We start from the raw sequence: 26346 nt of genomic DNA on the forward strand, positions 1-26346 counted from the left end.
CAGCTGACTCAAGCCACTGTGCACAAACAGAAAGTGCGGAGGGACACGCTGTGTTTCCCTGAGGATCCGCTGACAAGGGTCTGAGTGAGGAGAGGACTTGTCAAACCGAGCCCAGAGAGAGGGGAGAGAGAGAGAGGGGAGAGGAGAGAGAGGGATGGGACTGGGGAAGGGGTTGAGGTAAGGGCTTTAGAGTAAGGGCACCGGGAAGGGGAGGGGGCAGTACGGGGGGTAAGGGTGACGCAGTCAGTCAGTCAGTCAGTCAGTCAGTTGGGGACTTGGGGGTTAGAAAAGGACTCCTCACCATTTTCTGTTGCTTTTTCTCCATAGTTTCGTGCAGTGAGGGAGGGAAAGATGGCAGGGTGTGTGTGTGGGGGTGTTACCTCCTCCATGGCGCTGATGAGGTTCTGGGTGGACTTGTTGATCTCCGCCCCTATGGTGGCGGCACTCCCTACACCGCTGTGGTAGGTGGAGTCTGGGCTGCCGTGGCTGTTCATCTCCACCGTGTAGCTGGCCTTGGATGGCCAACACAGCTGGTTGTGCATCAGGAAGTACACCGCAAACACGTACAGGCCCTGGGGAACAGAGGGTAAAGATCAAAAAACGTGGCACCTCCATTGCAATTCAAAAATGATTCGACCCTGCCAGGCACATCACGAATTGAACGTACACACAAAAAGGCTCCACACAACGCAGAGCGGCACGTCCCGTAGGGGGAAAGTTTGGATTGATTGAGAATGGTACAAGTGGCAAGGCGTCGTCCCTTGGACATGACATCACTGTCAGTCAGCAGCATCCTGATCTAGTATCTCTATCACATCCTCTGTGTCAGCAGACAGGCCAGTGTGAATTACTCCAGCACGTTCCTCTGTGAAATACCACAGTCCCGGCAGACATCTCACAACACCAGGTGGGCAGGAGGGGATGACGGCAACCATAGACAGAGATGGAGTGATGCACTGCACTGCAAACATAGTATTACCGCGCGCACACACACACACACACACACACACACACACACACACACACACACACACACACACACACACACACACACACACACACACACACACACACACACACACCCACCCACCCACCCACCCACCCACCCACCCACCCACCCACCCACCCACCCACCCACCCACCCAGGAGAACAGGACATCACCAAGCAATCTAGAGCAGGAAGTTCATCAAAACTGGGACTTAAATTAAACCAATTGCAATCTCTCCATGTCAGCAAAGCCCTGTTTCACCAGTGGCCTATTGATCTTAACAGCCAGGCAGTTTAGTCCGGCTCAGGGAGAGGAGAGCCACTCAACACTGATAGAGAGACAAAAGCTCCCTATGTAGATACAAATGTGGGAATCATTACACTTTCCTTGGAACCCTGACATTGAAAGGGAAAAATAAACGCTTGGCTTTTAATGGATACGAGATGCGAAGGGAACAGGCTTAGTACACTACCTGTTTATTGGTGCACTGTAAATAGGGAACATGAGCTTCTATCTGGGGAAAAAGCACACATATGGGAATGGACACAGTACACCCACAACAATCACTCAGAGTGCCTTTATAGCCTGAGCGGAGCGTGTGTGTATGTGGTGTGTGTGTGTGTGTGTGTGTGTGTGTGTGTGTGTGTGTGTGTGTGTGTGTGTGTGTGTGTGTGTGTGTATGTGTGTGTGTGTGTGGAGCAGCCACTATCAGTAGTCTCTGATAGAGTGAGAGCGGCCCCATCCTGACAATCTTCAGGGCGATTAGCACACGCCGTTTAAGGACCAGCCTGAGCCAGCACGGCCCGAGGAACAGGCTTTATTACCCACAGGCTGTTATGTAAGTGTTCCCTGCTCTGGGCACTTGACGTGTGTGTGTGTGTGTGTGTGTGTGTGTGTGTGTGTGTGTGTGTGTGTGTGTGTGTGTGTGTGTGTGTGTGTGTGTGTGCGTGTGAGACAAAGAGAGCGAGAGTGTTACTACAGGAGGTTAGGTCACGGCCCCTACACCACCATGGGAACCAGGGAGGGAGGAGAGAGGAGGGAGAACACAAGAGGTACAGAGAGGCACAGCGCTAACCAGCTAGCTGGCTAGGGAGAGAATGCTTTCAGTAGAAAACGAACAAGAGAGACAGAAATCAATTGAAAGGAGAGAAAACAGAGAAACAGAGAAAAAGCAAAGGAGAAACAGAGAGGTACTGAGATGGGCAACAGAAAGAGAACAAATGATAATACATGGACATCATAGCGCTTAGACCACTGGGCCTATCCCTCCTATGTCTCCTAGCAACGTGTGCTGGGTTGAATCGACGAATGAGGCTGCTACTTCTGCATGATCAACTCATCTCCAGCGACAGGGCTCGTGACAGGATCTGGGCTGCAATGAAGAGAAGTCTATTTATAGTCCGCTGTGTGGCCCGATCAGGAAGTGCGGGTGTAAATGTAATTTTGTAGCGGGTGCCTGGCGTCTTTCATTGTTCAAAGAAAGGGGGGCTGTTTGTTTGTGAGCTAATAATGTCCAAGCCCATTTACTGGCAGAGGGGCGGACACAAATCAAATCAAATTAAAGTTTACAGCAGCACACAAACCGTGCTGCTGTGATTGGATTATTCTTCTATAATTCGGGACAAATTCAGCGACAAGCGAGGACAACCCCTCGACAAGCGATAAGTCAGAAGAGAGAAAGAAAGAAAGAAAGAAAGAAAGAAAGAAAGAAAGAAAGAGAGAGAGAGAGAGAGAGAGAGAGAGAGAGAGAGAGAGAGAGAGAGAGAGAGAGAGAGAGAGAGAGAGAGAGAGAGAGAGAGAGAGAGAGAGAGAGAGAGAGAGAGAGAGAGAGAGAGAGAGAGAGAGAGAGAGACAAAAAAAGCCTTGGATACGCCAGCTCTGGGTACCATCTATATTGATAGACTCCAACGGTAATGCCCCTGTCTGTCTGTCCGTGTGGAGCGTTGAGAAGAAACGTACTAAATCTATGGTTGTCCTGAATAACGTGCTGGGGCACAGAGGTTGCTCTCACTCGAAAAACACTGAAACCAATACTTGGCAACTAGTAGTATATGTCTACGTTCCAAATGGCACCCTATGGGTCCTGGTCAAAATTAGTGCACTATATAGTGCCATTTTGGAAACAGCCTGTGTTTTATAGACACAGACGAAGTTAAGTACTTGTTATGTAATTTGTAAGTCACTGAAATTGACATCAAGGGAAATGTCTCTGTTGGTCCTTGCCTGCGTCCCAAATGGCACCCCTTTCCCAATATAGGGCACTACTACTTCCCTATATAGGGCACTACATCATATGGGCTCTGATCAAGTAGAGCACTATATAGGGAATAGGTTGTCATTTGGTACACGACCCTTATAGGGAGAGCAAACAGCTTGGAGACGTGACACATCCTTTCCTCCCCGAGTCGTAATACACACACAGCGACTGCTCGGTACTGTAAGACGGTGGCCCATCCAAGTTGACAGCTGGAGCTAGGTGCTGGATAGAGCCGATGATATTACACTAGACGCGGTAGGATGCGCCGGAGGATGTCTGCCCATGGAAGGCAAGAGATCCGAGAACGTACATGGCTGAAAAGCAACCGGGAATACATCTAGGATCACACTGTAAACATTGGCTATCTTGACCCTTAGGATCCAGACTTACAATTCTGCAGTGCCAAAAAAGAATCATGCTGGATCCACCCAGTTGCCAGTTCCACTTCCATAAATTGAATACGGTGCAAAGTCTTCTCTGTAATAGGCTGTGTGCCAAGCACCTTACTCCCTATGTAGTGCAATACTTGGTCCTGCAGACATACAGTACTTTGGTACACAGACATTTTACTGTACATCCCCTGATGGCTGCCTTCATGTACAGCTGTACTTTGAGGTTGCCTTGAAGCTCCAGAGCAGCGCTAACTAACCACTAAGCAGGATGTATAAAATATAGCCAAGCACACTGGAGCCAGCTGGTTGACGGCTGCTTACTGGAGGCCATGTACCGGGGCTGCTGTGGTTCAGAGCTGTTAGCCTAAATCATAAAGTAAATAGCATTGAGAGAGTCTATATAGTTGAAATGAATGCATAGAATCGACCCTTCTGTGCGTGGGCGCATACGTGCGCGTGCATGTGCACACAAGCGCGAGCGCACCCACCTATGCGCACACGCGCAGACGCGCACGCTCTAACATCTGCACTTGTTTAACGATTTTCAGCAATTAGCCGAAGTGAGCAGAACCATTAAACAGCCTTTTACAGTCATAGCAACAGCCACACTAACAACAATAACAACATGGAAAATTCTCCTCATGGAAAATGTACCGCATGAGCGAGATAATACAAAACAAACTGAAAGAGCATCCAACCGCAAACTGTGCAACCGAATAGAGGCACATAAGCAACTGGAGTAAGTTCATAGCCACAGAACAGCAGAAAGTGACATAATGTACTCTGATATTATGCCAACTCAATGGCTAGCTAGAAAGTAAATTAATTGAAAGAGATTTCTTAGACGGTCTGAGGTGGTTTGAGACACAGAAAACCTTAATCTGAAGATTTGTTATCTAGCCATACACGTATAATATCAAATCAAATCAAATCATCAAATCAAATCAAGTTTATTTTATATAGCCCTTCGTACATCAGCTAATATCTCGAAGTGCTGTACAGAAACCCAGCCTAAAACCCCAAACAGCAAGCAATGCAGGTGTAAACTTCACTCCATGCAACGTAGGCGAATGTGACTATATTATAAATCCTAATCATACGAATTGAATTACATTCCGCGAAGCCAAATATAAAAACCTGATACATGACGATGCATTATGGTTCGCAACATTTACGGTCGTCTCTATTGATGTTCATTAGCGTTGGCGACGACGTGGTACTAACGGCCGAATCACGACAACAAATGTCAGCGCTCTCATCTCCACGTTCCTCGTCTACCCACTAAAGTAATTGGTTTTGCTCCATAAAAGCAGACTCTCAAGGCAGAACAATTGTCCCTTAATCGTGTTAGGGCCGAAAGAGGCGGCAAGAGCTTCAAAAACAGCCTGGTGCAGGCGTCAATAGCAGAGAGCAGCAGCCGAAACAGCAGCGCTCGGGAAATCTAGGTCAGATGTGTTTGTTTAGAGCTAATCGATGGTCTCGGATGCAGCTCTCCTTGGAAGCTCATTACCTGTAGAAAAGGGTACTGTCTGTTCCAGCTCATTTCTTCCTGTCTTACAGAGACACTGTCCCTAGAGACAACTGCTTATAGACTGCTTTTGTCTTTACATCTAAGCCCAGGGCAATTGGAGGCTGTGGAGATTCTCTGGTTGAAACAAAATAACTTAGTTCAACCGTGTTCTGTTCTTTCTCCCTAGGGATGATAGAGCTGATTATTTTAGAATTGTGATGTGTGTGTGGGGGGGGAGTGGAAGTGGCTAGGGAGAGGGAGGTCTGTGAAAGGGGCTCGGGAGAGTCAAGGGAGAGAGATTCACTCATGAAAGACACTTCAGAGGCAGACTTTCTCTACACTTTCAGGGGATTCATCCTGTGTTGGAACTTATAGTGGCAGGGGAATTCGTAAAAATACACCACATGACCAAAAGCATGTGCACATCTGCTCGTCGAACATCTCATTCCAAAATCATGGGCATTAATATGGAGTTGATCCCCCCTTTGCTGCTATAACAGCCTCCCCTCTTCTGGGAAGGCTTTCCACTAGATGTTGGAATATTGATGTGGCGACTTGCTTCCATTCAGCCACAAGAGCATTAGTGAGGTTGGGCACTGATGTTGGGCACTTAGGCCTGGCTCGCAGTCGGCGTTCCAATTCATCCCAAAGGTGTTCGATGGAGTTGAGGTCAGGGCTCTGTGCAGGCCAGTCAAGTTCTTCCACACTGATTTCAATAAACCATTTCTGTATGGACCTCGCTTTGTGCACGGGGGCATTATTATGCTGAAACAGGAAAGGGCCTTCCCCAAACTGTTGCCACAGAATTGTCTAGAATGTCATTGTATGCTGTAGCGTTAAGATTTTCCTTCAATGGAACTAAGGGGCCTAGCCTGAACCATGAAAAACCATCCCAGACCATTATTCCTCCTCCACCAAACTTTACAGTTGGCACTATGCATTCAGGCAGGAAGCTTTCTCCTGGCATCCGCCAAACCCAGATTAGTCTGTCTTCCAGATGGTGAAGCATGATTCATCACTCCAGGAAACGCATTTCCACTGCTTCAAAGTACAATGGCGGCGAGATTTACATCACTCCAGCTGACGCTTGGCTGCTTGGTCTTGGAAACCCATTTCATTAAGCTCCTATCAAACAATTCTTGTGCTGACGTTGCTTCCAGATGCAGTTCGTAACTCTGTAGTTAGTATTGCAACAGAGGACAGATGATTTTTACGTACTACGTGCTTCGTTCTGTGAGCTTGTGTGGCCTACCACTTCGTGGCCGAGACGTTTTCACTTCACAATAACTTACAGTTGACCGGGGCCGCTCTAGCAGGGCAAAAAGTTTACAAACTGACTGGTTGGAAAGGTGGCATCCTATGATGGTGCCACGTTGAAAGTTACTGAGTTCTTCAGTTAAGGCCATACTACTGCCAATGTTTGTCTATGGAGATTGCATGGCTGTGTACTCGATTTTACAGACCTGTAAGCAACGGGTATGGCTGAAATAGCCGAATCCACAAATTTGAAGGGGTGTCAACATACTTTTGTATATATAATATATATATATATATATATATATATATATTTATATATATATATATATATATATATATATATACAAACAAAGCCATGTCTTAGAAAGATACTTTTGATATGGATAATGTTGGACAAAATAGGCCATACTGTTCGTCCATTGGACAGCTGATCAGATTACCTCATATTGGGGTATTTGTACATGGCATGGGCTTATAGGTGTTGTGTTACCTCAGCTATTGTCAAAATGACATCATGTCTGCACTCATTAAAGCCACGGGTTGACTTTACTGCGCTTCTGTCGTCTTTCACGTGCAGACGCTACATATCACTAGGGTCCTGTGTGACACACTTAATGGACAGATGACGTCTAGAAGAAAGTGACAGCTAGCAGAGACATTCACCAGGACTGGCCTGAAACAACAATTATTCCACTGTCCAGTCCACCGCCTACCTAACTCAACAATTTGAATGCTTTTATAATATGTCCTTTTCAAATGATACGGTTGCTTTAGGAGTGAGGAATCTACCCTCAACGAGCAAGCAACACCCCTTCAGAGTTCAGGCAATGAAGTGGGGTTGAACAGTTCAAACATCTTCAACACATTGTCAGTTACGCAACCGTTACGAAACGAGATATTAATGCTATTGGCTGTAGACTATACAGTCGTACAGAAATATCTGATGATAAAGTTATCTCTCCTCTCTCTCACGCTCTCTGATATGCATTCCCACACTGTACTGAGAGTACTGAGAGAGTGGTCTGGCCTGGGCGATGTCACTCTCCGGAGATATGGTATCTATGATAGCCCTCAAGAAGAGCTTTTCCCACCCTGCCCGGGCCAGACATCAAAGGATGGCTGCAAAGTCCTCGAATACCCTTCATCACACACACACACACTCATGCGAGCACACACATCAAGACATGCACGCACACATCAAGACGCAAACACACATGCGCAAGCACACACACACATCAAGGCACGCACGCACACACACACACACACACTCACGCAGTCATACAGACTCACGAATCACACACACACACACTCACGCAGTCATACAGACTCACGAATCACACACACACACACACACACACACACACACACACACACACACACACACACACACACACACACACACACACACACACACACACACACACACACACACACACACACACACACACACACACACACACACACACACACACACACACACACACACACACACACACACACTCAAGGGGCCAAACAGTGCAGTGGTTTAAGGGATCAATATATAATACAAGTGTGCTGACCGCCAAGGCCTCCAGAGACTGAGCAACGATAGATAGAGGGAGGCTGTTCTGAACTCACACACACTGACAAACAGAAACCGTAGGAGAGTTATTGCGTCAATGTCTACATTGGGCTCTTAAAGTATCCAGGAAGTAGTTGGTGCTCTGTTGTAACATTTACAAAACTAAATCAGGTTTCCCTCTCGATTGCCGTTTTGACAGCAATCGAGAGATTCAAGACACTAGACAGTAAATCAAGGTCAGTGGAAATCATTGTGTTATGAACATTAGGGTTAAATTGACTCTACCGGGCGTTATCTTAACCCTCAAGAGAGGGATAAGATGCCTGGAGTCAGTGTTGATAACTGGAGTTGGATTGGGACAGAGTACTTCGAACACCATTAAGTGTAACCAGAGACAGAGTTCAATCTATGGAGTTATGCATAGATGTGGGAGGGGACTCATTGTCAACATTTCCCAGCATGCTCTGTTGCAGGTAGATTTTTTTTCAACTGTTTGTTTCAATATCTGTATTTTCGCACGTACATTGAATGTTTTTTGATCTTACGCTACACAAAGAAAAAAATCAAATAATCTAAACTAACCCAATACATTTTTTATCTTACGCTACACAAAGAAAAAATAATAATAATCTAAACTAAACCAATCTGTAAGGGGTTGGATTTATAGCAACCGTTAACGAGACAGTTGTTCCAGTTTACATGGTGTAGTTCAGGGATGTTTTAAGAACTCAGTCAGGGTCTCAACTTACTGTTGCGAGTTAGAATAGTAGAATACGCAAGGTGCAATTTAGAAATGTGGTTGTGCCTCAGCAGTTTTTCTCTTGTTCTGTCAGTCACTGACAGTCCGTCAATTAGCCCATGTCAGCAAACATTTTTCCCGATTGCTAAATTAGTTCAGCGGCCAGCTAACTCCCTGTGAGTAGGATATTTACTACATTTAATGTTGTTTTAACTCCAAGAATATCAACACCATGACCAGAGTAGTTTCAACATAAAATGGGAGTAGGACCATATAAACCCCCCCAAAATAACATTACATTTGACTCCATAGGAGTTCAATTAAGCCTTGTGATTTTACTGTGAAAAACATGTCTGGATGACACACACAAAGACGCTGAAGATAACGACAAAAAGGTCTTACCAGCAGGCAGTTGAAGATGACGTAAAGGATGAGCATCCACAGGTATCTGTAGCCCAGGTGTAGTCCTGCCCACAGCCACACCAGGGACACCAGGGCAAACAGGTACAGCACCATGGGCACCTCTGCAGCACACACAACGGGGAACACTTAATACACAGTTAAAGCGCACAGGCACTCAAGACAGACACGCACGCACACGCAGACAGATCATTCTTAGAATGAAATAAATGACATAACCTATTTCGCAATCAGAAATTGGGAGCTTCCCCAAAGTTCAGAGTGTCCTGATCCCTGCTCTCTCTCCATGTCCTGGCTCTGGTCCATCATCCCAGTGCTCTGGTCCAGTATAGAGTAGTGAGCTGGATCTGGGGCAGCAGACCAGGCCCTTGAGGTTGATTAATGAGGCCTCTCTTAATCAGTACACTTTATACTGTAGGTCACAGATCCTGGCACCGGGCTGCCTAGTACAGTACACCATGTCTGCACCGACACACTCCTACGCTCGCACTCCTACGCGCGCACGAACGCACACACACAATCTGTGCCAACTGCTCAACTAACTCACTCTCGCTGAAGGGCGCATCGATAGATGAGAGAGAGAGAGATGGCGAGAGAGAGAGAGAGAGAGAGAGAGAGAGAGAGAGAGAGAGAGAGAGAGAGAGATGGCGAGAGATAGAGAGAGATGGAGGGAGAGAGAGATGGAGGGAGAGAGAGAGAGAGAGAGAGAGATGGCGAGAGATAGAGAGAGATGGAGGGAGAGAGAGAGAGATGGCGAGAGAGAGAGATGGCGAGAGAGAGAGAGAGAGAGAGAGAGAGAGAGAGAGAGAGAGAGAGAGAGAGAGAGAGACAGAGAGACAGAGAGAGAGAGACAGAGAGACAGAGAGAGAGAGAGAGAGAGAGAGAGAGAGACAGAGAGAGAGAGACAGAGAGAGAGAGAGAGAGAGAGAGAGAGAGAGAGAGAGAGAGAGAGAGAGAGAGAGAGAGAGAGAGAAATTCAAATTGAAATACCTATTAAAATTTGGCTAAAAATAATTGAATATGTCATTGAACCAATTGCACTTTATGGCAGCGAGGTGTGGGGTCCACTTGCAAAACAAGATTTCATCAAATGGGACAAACATCCCATTGAAACCCTGCATGCAGAGTTCTGTAAGATTCTCCTACATGTCCAGAGGAAAACTACAAACAATGCATGCAGGGCAGAATTAGGCAAATATCCACTAATAATAAAAACTCAAAAAAGAGCAATTAAGTTTTGGAAACATCTAAAATACAGTGACCCCCTCTCATATCACTACCAAGCCCTGCAATACCAAGAGCTGAGCAAAGAAAAGAGTCCCCTCATCCAGCTGGTCCTGGGGCTGAGTTCACAAACCTGTTCTACTAACACACTGAAGCCTCAGGACCAGAACATCCAATCAATCAGAATAAACCAAATTACAACACAGTCAAAACAAAACTACATTGCTTATTGGGAAACACAAGCACAAGCACAGAGCAAAATGCAGTGCTATCTGGCCCTAAATCGACAGTACACCGTGGCTAACTATTTGACTATGGTTACTGATCAAAACCTTAGAAAAACCTTGACAAAGTACAGGCTCAGTGAGCACAGCCTTGCCATTGAGAAGGGTAGACACAGGAAAACCTGGCTCCCTGTAGAGGAAAGGCTGTGCAACCACTGCACAACAGCAGAACCTGAGACGGAGCTGCATTTCCTGACAAAATGTCAAAAATATAAAACAATTAGAGAGTGTCATTTCCCCAAATTTGAAACTCTTATTCAAGGTTTCAAAGACCTCTCTGATGAGGATAGGCTACCCGTCCTGTTGGGGGAGGACGCAGAGAGCTGTGGGTTGGCAGCGCACTACATTGCTGCCTGCCATAAGTTGAGGGACAGTGTCTGACAGACCAATCAACCTGCACATGTACTCTACTGTATGTTTATTGTTATTGTTGAATGTGTTGGTTATTTTGACACTTAGTTATTGTTGTTACTGTTGTCCCGTTGACCATTTTGATTCTCATTTTTATATTGTAAATAAGCTTTGGCAATATGTACATTGTTACGTCATGCCAATAAAGCAAATTGAATTGAATTGAAATTGAGAGAGAGAGAGAGAGAGAGAGAGAGAGAGAGAGAGAGAGAGAGAGAGAGAGAGAGAGAGAGAGAGAGAGAGAGAGAGAGAGAGAGAGAGAGACAGAGAGAGACAGAGAGAGAGAGAGAGAGAGAGAGAGAGAGAGAGAGAGAGAGAGAGAGAGAGAGAGAGAGAGCGGTAAGCACAAAGACGGTCTACACAATGACAGGGCTGTTGAGCAGAGCCCAGAAAGTAGCCTCTCTTGTCCAAATTGCATCTGGTCCCAAAAAGTACTCCATAAAGCTAACCTCCGAACTACACTCTAAACCAGGGATGGGAAATGTTTTCGTTTTAGTGTTCATTTCGTGCAGTTGAAAATGAGCATTTTTTACAGCTAATTTCCTGCAACTCTTTACATTTTGCCATAGGATGGAGAGAAATATTTTCATTTTTTTATGTGATATCTAAGTGACTGACTAACAAAATCAATGGGGGCCCCCGGGCTCAAATTCAACCTTGATTACAAGTTTAGATAGCTGGCGCTGAGTCCCCCCACCAAAAAATGTATATATATATAATACATTTAAAAAAAGTAAAAACAATGTTGGCAATATTTTTTGTCAGACTGTCCTGCACCTGAGTGTGTGTGAGAGTCTGTGTGTATGTAAAGTACATGTATGTGTGGGTTAAGGCGGGTTAAGTCCTGGGGGGTTCACTAGAGACTTGAAACAGATCTATGGTGAAACTAAAAGCCTTGATTTCAGCATGTTGGAGCAGAGGGACTTTTGCCCGCCCCTCAGAGGGACTTTAGCCCGCCTCTTAACCTACTAAAGCATGTGCACTGACCTTGAACCACTCTCAGTTGATGCTGAGAGGTACAGATCTAGGATCAGCTTCCCCTCCCCCAATCCTAACCTTAACTAGGACAATGGTTGCCAACCTTTCCCCTTCCAAATCACCCTCAAAAGCTCTTGAGAACCACCATTCACAGAGTCACAGAGTTTATTTTTATATACATAACATAAAATACATTTGGTCAAATGTTGTCCATTTAGCAGTGAATGTAACTAATTAAAGGCCTATTAAAATTAGAAACAGTTTGCATTTAGATTTTTGTATGTACTTTTTATCCTCCCCCCAAAAATCAGTATGTTCATGTTATGTGCTCCAGCATTCATGACTCTCTCTTTTAGCTCAGCGTTGAACAATGAAGACATAGCGACTGGACACAATGCGCACATACAGAAGGTGAAGAGAGAGATCTGACATTTACATGAGCACGTTCCCATTAGTGTGTGTTCTTGCCTGTTGAGAACAGAGTGTTCCATGTTCCCTAGCCAGACCCGGGATAATAGATCCCTATTACCGTTCGTTTTGAACAGCAATGCAGATGTGGTCCTTTGATCCCCACTCTCAGTCTGTGTGTTGGCTGTGGGTGGATATTGACCAGTGCACTCAGTTTTATCCTGACTGTTACTGGGGAGACTCTCTGCCGGCCGGGGTGGAGTGTGTTGTGTGGAGCTTAGTGATATCGAAAGGTGATGAGGGGAAGGAGCAAGGAGCAAGTGGTGACTGGAAGACTCAAACTAGTGCAGGGTAACACAGTGCAGCATAACACAAGCAGTCAGTGCGTTCCATTGGGTGCTGGTTTAATGTAGGGCACACTGTTCAGTCCACTTCACAACTGGGCAGGAAACACAGGGCACGGGCCCAGGCCTAAGCAAATAGCCTACACATAGGTGCCACATCCACCACCTTGTCAGCTCTCTCCCTCTTCTTCTTCCACCTCTGTGTGCCAGTTTGCCATAATTCTATCACTCCGTGCGATCCTTTTTCCCACTTTCCCCCCGATCTCACGCTATCATAAACTCACACTTCCTTCACTCTCTCTCTCTGCCTCTCTCACACATCTGCATCCCTCTTCACTCGTCCCTCCTTGTTTTTTCCACCAGTGCAAGCACATTCCTGGCTGTGGTAGGAGTCCCACAGTGGGAGCAAGTTCCAAATGCCTGCTGGGAGGGAATGGCTGGTCTGCTGGGTCCACAGGGATGGGAGAGAGGAGCGGCGGGGTGCTTTCCATCACTTCCCCATGGAGATAATAAAGTCATTATCTTATCTTACTGTACAACCTTGAATGCAGAAAGGGCCTTAATAGACAACCTGCCAAACCCATAATCCTTCCCAATTTTTCGCAACACAATGGTGCCCACTTTTATCCAAAAAAGCCTGTTTAAACTTTTTGCCACAGTTTCCACTGGAAAAGGAGAGATCCCTTTTCTTGCCAAGATCAGAAGAGGAGAGGATAGGGCTACAGTGCATTTGGAAAGTAGTCAGACCACTTCCCCTTTCAGACATTTTTGTTACCTACCGGTTTATTCTAAAAATGGATTTAAAAAGAAATATCCTCATTGATCTACACACAATACCCAATAATGACAAAACAAAAACACGGTTTTAGAATTTTTGCAAATAGATTAAAAATAAAAACACTAACACCTTATTTACATAAGTATTCAGACCTTTTGCTATGAGACTCGAAATTGAGCTCAGGTGCATCCTGTTTCCATTGATCATCCTTGAGATACTTTTACAACTTCATTGGAGTCCACCTGGGGTAAATTCAACTGATTGGACTTGATTTGGAAAGGCACACAACTGTCTATATAAGGTCCCACAGTTGACAGTGCATGTCAGAGTGAAAACCAAGCCATGAGGTTGAAGGAATTATCCGTAGAGCTCCGAGACAGGATTCTGATGAGGCACAGATCTGGGGAAGGGTAGCAACATATTTCTGCAGCATTGAAGGTCCCCAAGAACACAGTGGCCTCCATGATTCTTACATGGAAGACATTTGGAACCACCAAGACTCTTGCTAGAGCTGGTGGCCCGGCCAAACTGAGCAATCCGGGGAGAAGGGCCTTGGTCAGGGAGGTGAGCAAGAACCCAATGGTCACTCTGACAGAGCTCTAGAGTACCTCTGAGGAGATGGGAGAACCTTCCAGAAGGATAACCATCTCTGCAGCCCTCCACCAATCAGGCCAGTAGAGTGGCCAGACGGAAGCCATTCCTCAGTAAAAGGCACATGACAGCCTGCTTGGAGTTTGCCAAAAGGCACCTAAAGGACTCTCAGACCATGAGAAACAAAATTCTCTGGTCTGATGAAACCAAGATTAAACTCTTTGGCCTGAATGCCAAGCGTCACGTCTGGAAGAAACCTTGCACCATCCCTAAGGTGAAGCATGTTGGAGGCAGCATCATGCTGTGGGGATGTTTTTCAGCGGCAGGGAATGGGAGACTAGTCAGGAGCGAGGGGAAGCAATGTACAGAGTTCCTTGATGAAAACCTGCTCCAGAGTGCTCAGGACCTCAGACTGTGGCGAAGGTTCACCTTCCAACAGGACAACGACCCGAAGCACACAGCCAAGACAACGCAGGAGTGGCTTCGGGACAAGTCTCTGAATGTCCTTGAGTGACCCAGCCAGAGCCCGGACTTGAACCCGATCAAACATCTTTGGGAATAGCTGTGCAGCGACGCTTCCTATCCAAACTGACAGAGCTTGAGAGGATTTGTAGAGAAGAATGGGAGAAACTCCCCAAATACAAGTGTGCCAAGCTTGTAGCATCATACCCATGAATACTCAAGGCTGTAATCGCTGCCAAGGTGCTTCAACAAAGTACTGAGGAAAGGGTTTGAATACTTATGTTAATGTGATATTTCAGTTTTATATTTGTTATACATTTCCATATATAAATCAGTTTTGTTTTGTCATTATGGGGTAAAAAGGAATTCAATACATTTTAGAATACGGCTGTAACGTAACAAAATGTGGAAAAAGTCAAGGGGTCTGAATACTTTCCGAATGCACTGTATGCCCCCTGTATATTTGGACTGACATGCTTCTCAGTGTGAGAAGACAAACTGTGTGGAGGTTCAACACAAACAAGCGAGCCGAAACCCAAGATGGTGCTGACGATACTGTCACAGAGGGGTTATCAGCTGTAACAACACACACAACACAGCATACCACTACACTGGCCCCTAGGCTTGGGTTCAATTAAGTTCACTAGCAACACAGGAATAATTTAATAATACTGGGGTTATGAATAGATGTGGGTCTGTTCGTGCCCTCTGTGTGTGTGTGTGTGTGTGTGTGTGTGTGTGTGTGTGTGTGTGTGTGTGTGCGCGTGTGCGTATGCTTGTGTTTGTGTGCACGTACGTGCGCTCGTTGCTGTGTGTTTGTGTGGTCTTGCAAAACTCTTTCCCCAAGCCCTCTTCTGTGAGTCCTGTGGCTGGGCAGCCCAATAGGTCTGGCTACAGGCCTGCTCTGGGCTGCTGTGTTAACATGGAAGAGTCAGCTAGGAGGGAAATGTAACTTGTCATCACACCTAAATGGCAGACCCACAAGATCCATCGTGGACTTCTTCTATAAGTCATGCGGAACTTGCCGTTTTGCTTTTCTTTTTTCTTCCCCATCAGTCTTCCTAACATGTATAATAATGGAAATAATCAATAGAATGAACGAAGAAAAGATAAGAACATTGGCCTAATTTAAATGCTGTAGTAATATCCGTCTGTTGACCAGACTCTGTTGACTCTAAAGATAACTGTTTAAAACACATGATCAAGCGAGGCTGGCAATATTTGTATCGTCTTGCAATGTATAAACGCCGTGCTTTGCTAGGGTCAACGGGTTTGATACACAACCATCACCATGGTTTTATTACTGGGTATCGGCTTATGCTATCGAACTGTCAGTCAGATCCATTCTGTGTGAAGCAGCAAGAAAAATACTTTACATAATGATAACATTGTGTGGGTGCTACCCATCCAACTCAATAGCGTGGTTGTTAAGTATTGTTAACAGTGCAATGATAAGAATGGGGGGGCAATACACATTAGATAACAACATTATACTCAACACTGTACTTAAGAAAAGGCTATCAACGGTTGTGCCAGCTGTAAAGGCCTCATACTCTTGGAAAGTCGGACAGTGGCCTAATCAAATACGTATCGTAAAAATAACGCGAGCTGAAAATTGTGGCCAACAGTACGACATCTCAGGGCCAAAGTAAGTGGTGGATAGACAGATTTGATCCGTCCTTTCCCTTAGAATAGACAGAGTGTGTAACCATTGGCTGTAATTTGGGATTAGGAGGTGGCCAGCTGTTTGTAGGACCACTCCCATGGCTGGTGACAGCCTGTCTAGGGTCAGTGATTGCATCGTGACTCCTCTAATTACTGTGGTATATATACAATAAGTACAGTAGGAGGACTCGTGTGTAGTGACGTCTCAATTGCACCCAGTATCAAACTCAAAATGGCATCCTGTCAAGTTTTTGCCTGCCTGTCTGACCGAGCCTCTCAATAATTTGCCCATAGAATTGTAAATCTGTCTGTATGTCTAACTCTAACCCCTGTGACACTCATATTTTCCCATTGAATGCAATGTACTGACAAAAACGTCAACCGTGTCACAGTCATATTCTCCCTTTGAAAGCAATGTATTGACAAAAACGTCAACCATTTGACACGTCTTTTCCCATTGAATCCAATGTATTGAGAAAAAAACAAAACGTCATATATTGTGACGTTTTTCATATATGGTGATGTGACAGGATGACGTTTTCCTATGATATCATGTTGGAACTGCACCTCAGTCTGTACAGCACAACCAACACTGGAAACGCAGAATCATGCACACGCCTTGATCAAGGTGATCTGTGTGACTGAAAAGCTGCATTTTCTAATAAACGTTTAGTATACACAGGGAAGGGGGGTGGGGGGGGGGGGGGGGGGTTCCCTTGGACTATTCTACTCCAGTCTTTTGTTTTTCCACACATGTTATCTAAGACGTTTCTTTATCCATCCGCTAAATGCACCACATCTTGTCCTACTGCAAGGTAACGAGCCTGACACTGACGCTGCATTTCACACCTGGCTGTAGAGTAGAGTACGTCTGCAGACTCACACACGGCATCGAATGTGAGTGACGTCAGAGGCCGCGGCATATTTCACAGCACTTTCAGAGCTGTACCTGCAGGTCAGGGCCAGACAGATGTGAAATAAGTGGAGGCCTGTGCTCATCTCAGCAGCAGTCCGGTTCTGGTAAAGGAGCAGAGGGAATGGTGTCCGTCGCCTCCTCTCGTCTCACAATGATTACGTCAGCATTCCAACAGGCTCCTCTGTCCTCTGTTGTTGTCTCTCTCTCCCACCGTCAATAGCAATGGTTATCAGAGGGGAGTGAGCCCACTACATGAGCCAGAGAAACTGAAATCATTCTGTGAATCATTAGAGATGGACGGTAGTTTTATACGCTATATGTCTTGCAAATAAATGTTATTTAAAAATATCCAATACAGCACAAACGTTGCAGAGTTAAAATCTGTCAGAAAAACAGTACCAGTGAATGAGACTATGAGTCTGGAAGTTAATATGAAGAGACAGGTTCAGGGATCTGTCCTGTAAGTGCGACTCATCAATAACAGCATTTGCCAAGAGGCTTGGCATCTCTACACAGTAACTCCTGTCATCCATGACACCCAACAGTTTTGGTTCCCGAGGCTCTCATCCCCGATTGGCTGAAACATTAGAGACGTTCAGCCGTACCTCCATGCCGACCATTAGAGTAGCATTCATCTGCATGTGGCACCCAGGGGCATCATAATGCAATTGCACTGGAGAGGGCCCTTTAGTGTGCTCTCTGGCCACTGATAAAAACATTATCTATCTCTACTACAGTAGCCATGTCTGCACATCAAGCCTCTCCGAGCCCAAATGAGAATCAGTCTTGGCCTTCTCGCCAGCTTCTCATCCTTCTCATCCTTGAGTTCTATAAACTCCAGACAGAGAGACCTCTGAAACCAACGGATATTACTGTGACTGCTTCCCAAATGGCACCCTACTCCCTACATAGTGCATTACTTTTGACCAGAGCCCTATGTGCCCTATAGGGAATAGGGTGCCATTTGAGACGTGCCCTGTATCTGTTTGTAGTGGAGCCTGCAGCTATTTTAGTGACATCAATTCACAATGACCAAATCCAAGCCAAGAGAATCAGCCTCATATTGAAATGAACCAGTCATTTCCGAAATAGAAGAGTTGGACCTACTGAAGAAAGTCTATAGCCTAGAACACGGTTTCTAAAACTCCATTTCCTGACTAAATGTAAAAAAGATAAAACCTTCAAAGTGTCATTATTGCAATTTTGAAACCCTTATTCAAGGTTTCAAAGACCTCTCTGATGAGAGTAGGCTACCCGTCCTGTTGGATGAGGATGCAGAGAGCTGTGAGAAAGTCAAGTGCCTTTTGTTGTGTCTCTGGTACAAAGAGCATGTGATGACTGTGGTCCTCCAGGACCTGTTTGAACAGGCCTGTATTTGCATGGTGTTTGCAAATGAAAAGAGGGCCTTTTTTCACCACAATCTCAGGCGAAAATCATGGTAATATGATAACAGTTGAGTGCCATTGCTTCAGGGTACACTGACAGTCAATTCTCTACTGCAGGAATCATCAACTAGATTCAGCCGATGGTTGATTTTTTCTTGAGCGGATGGTCTGGGTGCCCGGAACAAAATTACTAATAAATTGTAGACTGCAAATTGACCGCAAGAAGCCCAAGTTTGACTAAAACATAATCATTTCAAAACTTGCTTACATTTGTGTCTCTCTATTATGTATATAAGTACTTGGGAACAGATTTTTAAAAATGTAAATCACTTGGAGCTGATTTCCTACTGTTTTTACAGTCTATTATATCCAACAATAAAAAATGTTTTGCTCAGAAAAGTTGGTGGGGGGGGAGCAAATAAAACCACCCGCGGGCCAAATTAAATTGGGGAACCCTGTTCTATTGGGCTGCGATGTAAACAAACAACACTGAGGCGAACTAGGAGGAGCCTCTTCACACTTACGACACTTTATTGTAAAAATACCGTTGGCGACACACGTTACTCTCATGTAAACTCGCGTACTTGCTACGCCTTCGACTGCTACTTCCGGAGGTAGCGCACGACACTCAAACGACAGTTGCCCATCTTGAAGCAGATCCGTGTTGTCAGAATTGTCTCATTGAGCCAACACTCCGACAGCATAAATCGTAATAGCAGAGCGGTGTTTCTTTGAAACAGCTGAAATGTATAGACATTTTCCTAATACTTGAGAATTGTTTCATTGAGTTTTTACCTGAAATTAAATTAACAGCCGGTTACATTCTGCAATTGTTGCAGTAGCTACCAGCTGTACTGAGCCACGTAAAACTATGGAAGCCCATCTCCAATACCCAAAACATGTCAAATGTAGGTCATTCAAATAGGACATGTTTTTTTCCATTTGTAACATTGTGTGGTGATTTCAGAGGTGGCCCCACAGGTCCCAGAGTGATGGGGGGTGGGAAATTGTTTCCTAGGGCCCAACGTTTTTCCTGATCTGGTAGTAAGCTAACCTAACCAGCTCTAGACCTTAGTTGTAGCATATGACACAGTAATAAACTAGCTGTAAAAAATTGTTTTATATGGGCTATGATGGGCCCAGAATTTTTTTCTAATCAGATCATATGTAAAGAAAATATATATACACTACAGGTCAAAAATGTTGAACACCTACTCATTCAACAGTTTTTCTTTATTTTTACTATTTTCTACATTGTAGAATAATAGTGAAGACATCAAAACTATGAAATAACACATATGGAATCATGTAGTAACCAAAGAAGTGTTAAACAAACCAAAATATACTTTAGATTTGAGATTCTTCAAATAGCCACCCATTGCCTTGATGACAGCTTTGCACACTGTTGACATTCTCTAAACCAGCTTCACCTGGAATGCTTTTCCAACAGTCTTGAAGGAGTTCCCACATATGCTGAGCACTTGTTGGCTGCTTTTCCTTTACTCTGCGGTCTAACTCTTCCCAAACCATCTTAATTTGGTTAAGGTCGGGGGATTGTGGAGGCCAGGTCATCTGATGCAGCACTTCATCACTCTCCTTCTTGGTAAAATAGCCTTACACAGCCTGGAGGTGTGTTGGGTCAGTGTCCTGTTGAAAAACAAATTATAGTCCCACTTAGCCCAAACCAGATGGGATGGCGTATTGCTGTAGAATGCTGTGGTGCCATGCTGGTTAAGTTTGCCTTGAATTCTAATTAAATCACAGATAGTGTCACCAGCAAAGCACCACCACACCATAACAGCTCCTCCTCCATGCTTCACGGTGGGAAATACACATGCGGAGATCATCTGTTCACCTACATGCATCTCACAAAGACACGGCGGTTAGATCCAAAAATCTCCAATTTGAACTCCAGACCAAAGGACAAATTTCCACCGGTCTAATGTCCATTGCTCGTGTTTCTTGGCCCAAGCAACTCTCTTCTTCTTATTGGTGTCCTTTAGTAGTTGTTTCTTTGCAGCAATTCGACCATGAAGGCCTGCTTCGCACAGTCTCCTCTTAACAGTTGATGTTGAGATGCATTTATTTGGGCTGCAATGTCTGAGGCTGGTAACTCTAATGAACTTATCCTCTGCAGCAGAGGTAACTCTGGGTCTTCCATTCATGTGACGGTCCTCATTGGAGCCAGTTTCATCATAGCGCTTGATGGTTTTTGCGACTGCACTTGAAGAAACGTTAAAAGTTCTTAAAATTATCCATATTGACTGACCTTCATGTCTTAAATTAATGACGGACTGTCGTTTCTCTTTGCTTATTTGAGCTGGTCTTGCCATAATATGGACTTGGTATTTTACCAAATAGGACTATCTTCTGTATACCCCCCCTACCTTGTCACAACACAACTGATTGGCTCGAACGCATTAAGGAAAGAAATTCCACAAATTAACTTTTAAGAAGGCACACCTGTTAATTGAAATGCATTCCAGGTGACTACCTCATGAAGCTGGTTGAGAGAATGCCAAGAGTGTGCAAAGCTGCCATCGAGGCAAAGGGTGGCTTTTTAAAGAATATGAAATATAATATATTTTTGGAATTGTTTAACACTTTTTTGGTTACTACATGATTCCACATGTGTTATTCCATAGTTTTGATTTCTTCACTATTACAAATACAGAAAAACCATTGAAGGAGCAGGTGTTCTAAAACATTTGACCGGTAGTGTATATAAAAAGGCCTAGGCAGCCTAGCCACCCTCAATGTGAATATAAACCACATTTATCACATTCACATTTTCTCAGAACACCAATAAATTGCATTTATCGTCCAGCCAGTGTAAATAAGGAGTTTTAGAGGCTGTTGAAAACCTGTTTATGGACCTCATGGTACTGCTACCCCTCTCCTTGAGTGTGTGTGTGTTTGTGGGCGAGGCTGCTTTAGTGTGCCCCTCAGGGTGTCGGGCACAGGCAGGTACATGGGCTCTAAGGCTGAGGAACAGACGCCCGCAGTGTCAGAGGCATGCCGAGTCAGCCACTACAGCACGACGTGACTGTGTGTGAGTCTGTGTGTGTTTGTTAGGCCCGGTGGCTCTGCCTGCTCCACAGCGGACACACAAACACACTCCAGGGAGGGGTAGAGAGGTGCGCAGGGCTGCCTTAATCAACGTCTACGTCATCGGCGCCCGGGGGAGCAGGTGTTGTGGGGGTTAACTGGAGAACGGCAGATTTGTCCACCTTGCCGGCTCGGGGATTCGAACCAGCAACCTTTCGGTTACTGGCCGAATGCGCTTAACCGTTAGGTAGCTGTTTGTTCACCCGCACCCACCTGCAGTTGCTAATAACCCATCTGCAACCACCCGACTATATGAGATAAAATGAAGATTTGAGGCCCGCACCAGACCCCATAGAAAATGTGTTGTAGGCTACAGTCAGACAGACACACTATTTTTTGACAAGGGGTACAGGATTTTTTGGTTTCAGCTTATAATTTCCAACATTTTAGTAAACTATATGTTGGTCAACTTGTCTATAATTAGATACATGCAGTTTCTCTTCTATGTAGAGGACTAAATAAACCATTGCTCACCAGAAATAATGTCATAAATGACAGAATGAATGCTTCAATCTAGCTGACATTGACGTTCTCTCTGTCATCTCTGCATCTATCGCAGAGCAAAGACATTCCGGGACCGGGGATATGAGTAAAACCCCTGCATCACTAACACACACAACGTAGCACAGACCACACACGGCGTTGTGGAGTGGCTATGAGCAGCTTGCCAACCGCAGGACTCGCACTAATTCAGGCTTTGCTTTGTCGTTGGAGGGAGCGACCAAAACACTGATACTTAGCAACAATGGAGAGGGATTTGATTCACGATACCGAAGGACCAAAACAAAAGCCAGGGATAATGTGTGTGTGTGTGTGTGTGTGTGTGTGTGTGTGTGTGTGTGTGTGTGTGTGTGTGTGTGTGTGTGTGTGTGTGTGTGTGTGTGTGTGTGTGTGTATTGAATATCTTCTGTTTGCAAGGAACTGTTTCCACCCACTCTGCTTAAATCCAAGTGACGTGCACATTGCACACTGCAGTGCACGTTGCATAAAGCTTTAATCAAGGCTGCCCTATTGTGCCTGATCAGATGCGTGCTTGCTTCGTATGTGATATGAGTGTGCGTGTGTTGGGGTGGTTTCGCAGGCCATTGTAAAAATAGTCCAACAGCCTGGGTTGGGGATTAGATGTGTGTTGTAACAAGCAAGCTCCACAGGCTTTTCAGGGAACCTACCACAGAGTGTTGGAACAAGGACATCCTACCCACCATCTGTGGATGGGCCAGCCATGGGGGCTGTGGTGGGGGTTGCTAGGGGTTGTTGGAGATGGGTGAGACGGAAAAATAGAGGTATCTCTGTGGATGATGTATTCGCTATAGAGGCTGTCACCTCCTGGTCCTGTTGGTCTGTCTGGAAAGCCCTTGTAGCCAGGCTCTGTTGTTGCTTTTGTTGCCGTTGTTATTGCTATTGTTACAGTATGACAAGCCAATGTCCTGTTGAGATGTCCCCTCCAAGGCTGGAGAGTAGAACCATCATATTGAGGCTGTTCTGGACGGTATAGGACAGGGCAGTATGAACCAGTTCTGACCAGGTGGAACCCATTCTAGTCAAATGTATCTGGCAGCTTCATAACCCTGATTGACTACTACATGGACCACCGAGCAGGTCATCCAGTAGAGCAGTAGGCCTACAGACAGACAGACAGAGGCAGAAGCAGTCTGCTAGCCGTTCAGACATCGGGGCTGACTTGGTCCGGTTGCTCGGGACATGGAGGTGGCTAGATGCTCCAACCCATGTTATAAGTCCCATAGTGGGCAAACTGTGTGTGAATTCCCTTTTGTTTTCTTGCATGTATGTGTGTGTGTGTGTGTGTTTTGTGTGTGTGTGTGTGGGGAGGGGGGGGGGTAATATACCTGAGCTGTTGGTGCGTCCGCGGTACACGTCGTCGTAGGCCTTCCACTGCTGTGTGACCTGGTAGGCATGGATGAAAACCACTAGCACCCCGACCAGGCAGACGAGAGGCACCAGAGCTGCTGTACACAGAGCAGCATAGATATTAGGAATGAAACACCTGCAGAGAGAGAGAAAGAAAGAAGGGGGAGAGAGAAAGAGAGAGAGAGGGGGGAGGGAGAGAGAGAGGGGGGAGGGAGAAAGGGAGGGAGAGAGAGAGAGAGAGAGAGAAGAGGGGTGTTAGTACACAAAACTTGCAGTAAACAGCCAAGGAGAGGAGTAAAATGAAGCCCTGGCTATGTTCCTTTACTGCGCTGTATTAGTTAAAGATATTCTTGCTACAACATCCATAAACAGGAGCCAGGGCCTGAAACCTCTGATCCTTCATAAGACTCTCAGCATTCCCAGTGAAGAGCAAGCTTCAAAGACATTGCCTTTCTGCACAAACATCTACTTCAACTTTCCTCTCACAACCAGGGCAGCCCTGAAGCAACCCGGGCATAATATCTAAAGACGCTTAAAGTATTTCTCTATTTAAGGCTTTCGGGGGAGGGGGGTCTATTTTTTGTTGTCGTCTCCTTTTGAAAACAACGTCTTATTTATCGAAGGTTTATCGTCGCTATATCTGCTGTTTTGGCCGAGTCTTCGGAGTGCGCCAAAGTGACAGAGAGGTGGCGAGCGTGCAAGGAGGAGAGGGCTGCTATAGTCTACAAGCTCTGCTGTTGGTCAGGGAGCGAGCATTATCCTGCAGGGATCAAATCCACCACTATCACTGACCAATTCAAATAAAATAAAAAAATCGAACAGTTCTCTTCCAATCTCTGGTGAAATATTGATCCTGGATTCTGTGTCATATTTGATCTTATTTGAGCTTTTTAACCCAACATTATTATAAGGGGATAAGCTGAAGTACTGCACAGTTACTTTGGCACGCGCGCATGTGTGTGTGTTTAAGGTCACACTCAGTGTTGTTGTGTCCTTGCGGCAGCACATTCCACCATGGTTGGGGAGGGCAAAATATTCAGCACCACAGTGGGCCAATTGGCACAGTCAGACATGGCTCCCCAAATCAGTCTCACACAACAAACACACTCCCCAGGGAGTGCAGCAAAGACACTGTGTTCTTTCTGAAGGGGTATCCCTGCTCCGACGGCCCTCACACCACCCTCACAGTGTTAAGCCTAGCTACGGTGTCCACTAGGTTCAACTGTTCCCCTATGCCCAGACACAGTCACACCCCAATGGTCCCTTAATGACCACTGACACTTGTTATGGATCTAAAAATAGAGCAGGAACAATATTCATTTATAGCTTTTCTCTGGAGCATGTCTGTCTGTCTGTCTGTCTGTCGGTCGGTCGGTCTGCTTTTCTGTCTGTCGGTCTGCTTTTCTGTCTGTCTGTCTGTCTGTCTGTCTGTCTGTCTGTCTGTCTGCTTTTCTGTCTGACTGTCTGTCTGTCTGTCTGTCTGTCTGTCTGTCTGTCTGTCTGTCTGCTTTTCTGTCTGTCTGCTTTTCTGTCTGTCTGCTTTTCTGTCTGTCTGCTTTTCTGCCTGTCTGCTTTTCTGTCTTCTTTTCTGTCTGTCTGCTTTTCTGTCTGCTTTTCTGTCTGCATTTCTGTCTGCATTTCTGTCTGCATTTCTGTCTGCATTTCTGTCTGAATTTCTGTCTGCATTTCTGTCTGCCTTTCTGTCTGCTTTTCTGTCTGCTTTTCTGTCTGCTTTTCTGTCTGCTTTTCTGTCGGTCTGCTTTTCTGTCTGTCTGTCGGTCTGCTTTTCTGTCTGCTTTTCTGTCGGTCTGCTTTTCTGTCTGTCTCTCTCTCTCACTCACTCTCACTCTACTCCGTTCTATCTCTGCCCCTCCCCCCTACTCTCTCTCCCTCCCTCTGCCGCCCCTCCTCTCTTTCCCTTTCTCACTCCCCCTCCTTCCAGGTAATCTATTCGGAGGAATTCACTCCCATCATCTGTCCAGTCCCTGTTGTGTTCTAGTCGTGTCATTTAGAAAGGTGGGGAGCCTGTATTTGGCTCTGGGAAAAACAACCCAACCATCTTGTTATGACGAGAGGTTTATCTCAATGAGCGTGCCAACGGTGCCATCTCACAGGACTGCGCTAATGTGGCAGTGGAACAACGGACACAAATACAGCCCTACCCCTACGTCACCAAGGTAAATAATTGGCTGTGGTGAACATAATAAAATGTGAGGTACTGCATGTCAAATAATAATAATAAACTATTGCATCATGTCTTTCCTGCGGGAGAAGGTGTAAAACAGACACATACTGTTGTTGGTCCTTGCGGGAGGGGATGTTCCTGGAACTCCTGTGTTGCATCCTAATAATCTCGCCTTTCTCTCAAAGTGTGCACTTGTTCACTTCCCTTCATTTGTGGGAAGTAGTAGAACGAGTGCCCCATTCGGGGAAAAGGCGAGATGGTTGGGACGCACCCTTGCAGAACATGTTAAATGATGGAAATGAACTTTGAACAAATTTGTAGCTGGGAGGTGTGCTGATGTTTTGTGTGGGTATTTGCTGTTATTGTACATCAAAAGCCTCAGCAGGACATTGATCCAGCCCACACCATAGGACCAGGAAACTATCTTAAACGTTCAATGCAGCCGTTTTTTTAATCTTCATTTGAAATAATTTCTGGGTAACAATTAAGTACCTTCCTGTGAATGTTTTCAATTCAAATTGTCAAAAAGAAACAACAATAGCTTCGAAGGAAAGTGCCATTTCTCAAGCAATACTTTTGCTAGGATGTCTGGGAGTGGTCTGAGTGGGGAGGG

At 45.4% G+C, this 26346-nt stretch overlaps 1 protein-coding gene across 2 annotated transcripts in view; it reads right to left on the reverse strand.

Annotated features, from left to right (window-relative positions):
• adgrv1 (adhesion G protein-coupled receptor V1) overlaps positions 1-26346 on the reverse strand; it is a 197971-nt gene that overhangs the window by 9198 nt on the left and 162427 nt on the right. For both annotated transcript variants that reach the window (XM_055886148.1, XM_055886147.1), the window contains 3 exons: positions 23527-23684; positions 9108-9229; positions 381-572 (listed from right to left, as the gene is read on the reverse strand). In XM_055886148.1, coding sequence (XP_055742123.1) covers positions 381-572; positions 9108-9229; positions 23527-23684 — 472 coding nt within the window. The remainder of the gene's footprint in view (positions 1-380; positions 573-9107; positions 9230-23526; positions 23685-26346) is intronic.

The sequence above is a fragment of the Salvelinus fontinalis genome, chromosome 28 (assembly GCF_029448725.1).
Source record: "Salvelinus fontinalis isolate EN_2023a chromosome 28, ASM2944872v1, whole genome shotgun sequence".
NCBI lineage: Eukaryota > Metazoa > Chordata > Actinopteri > Salmoniformes > Salmonidae > Salvelinus > Salvelinus fontinalis.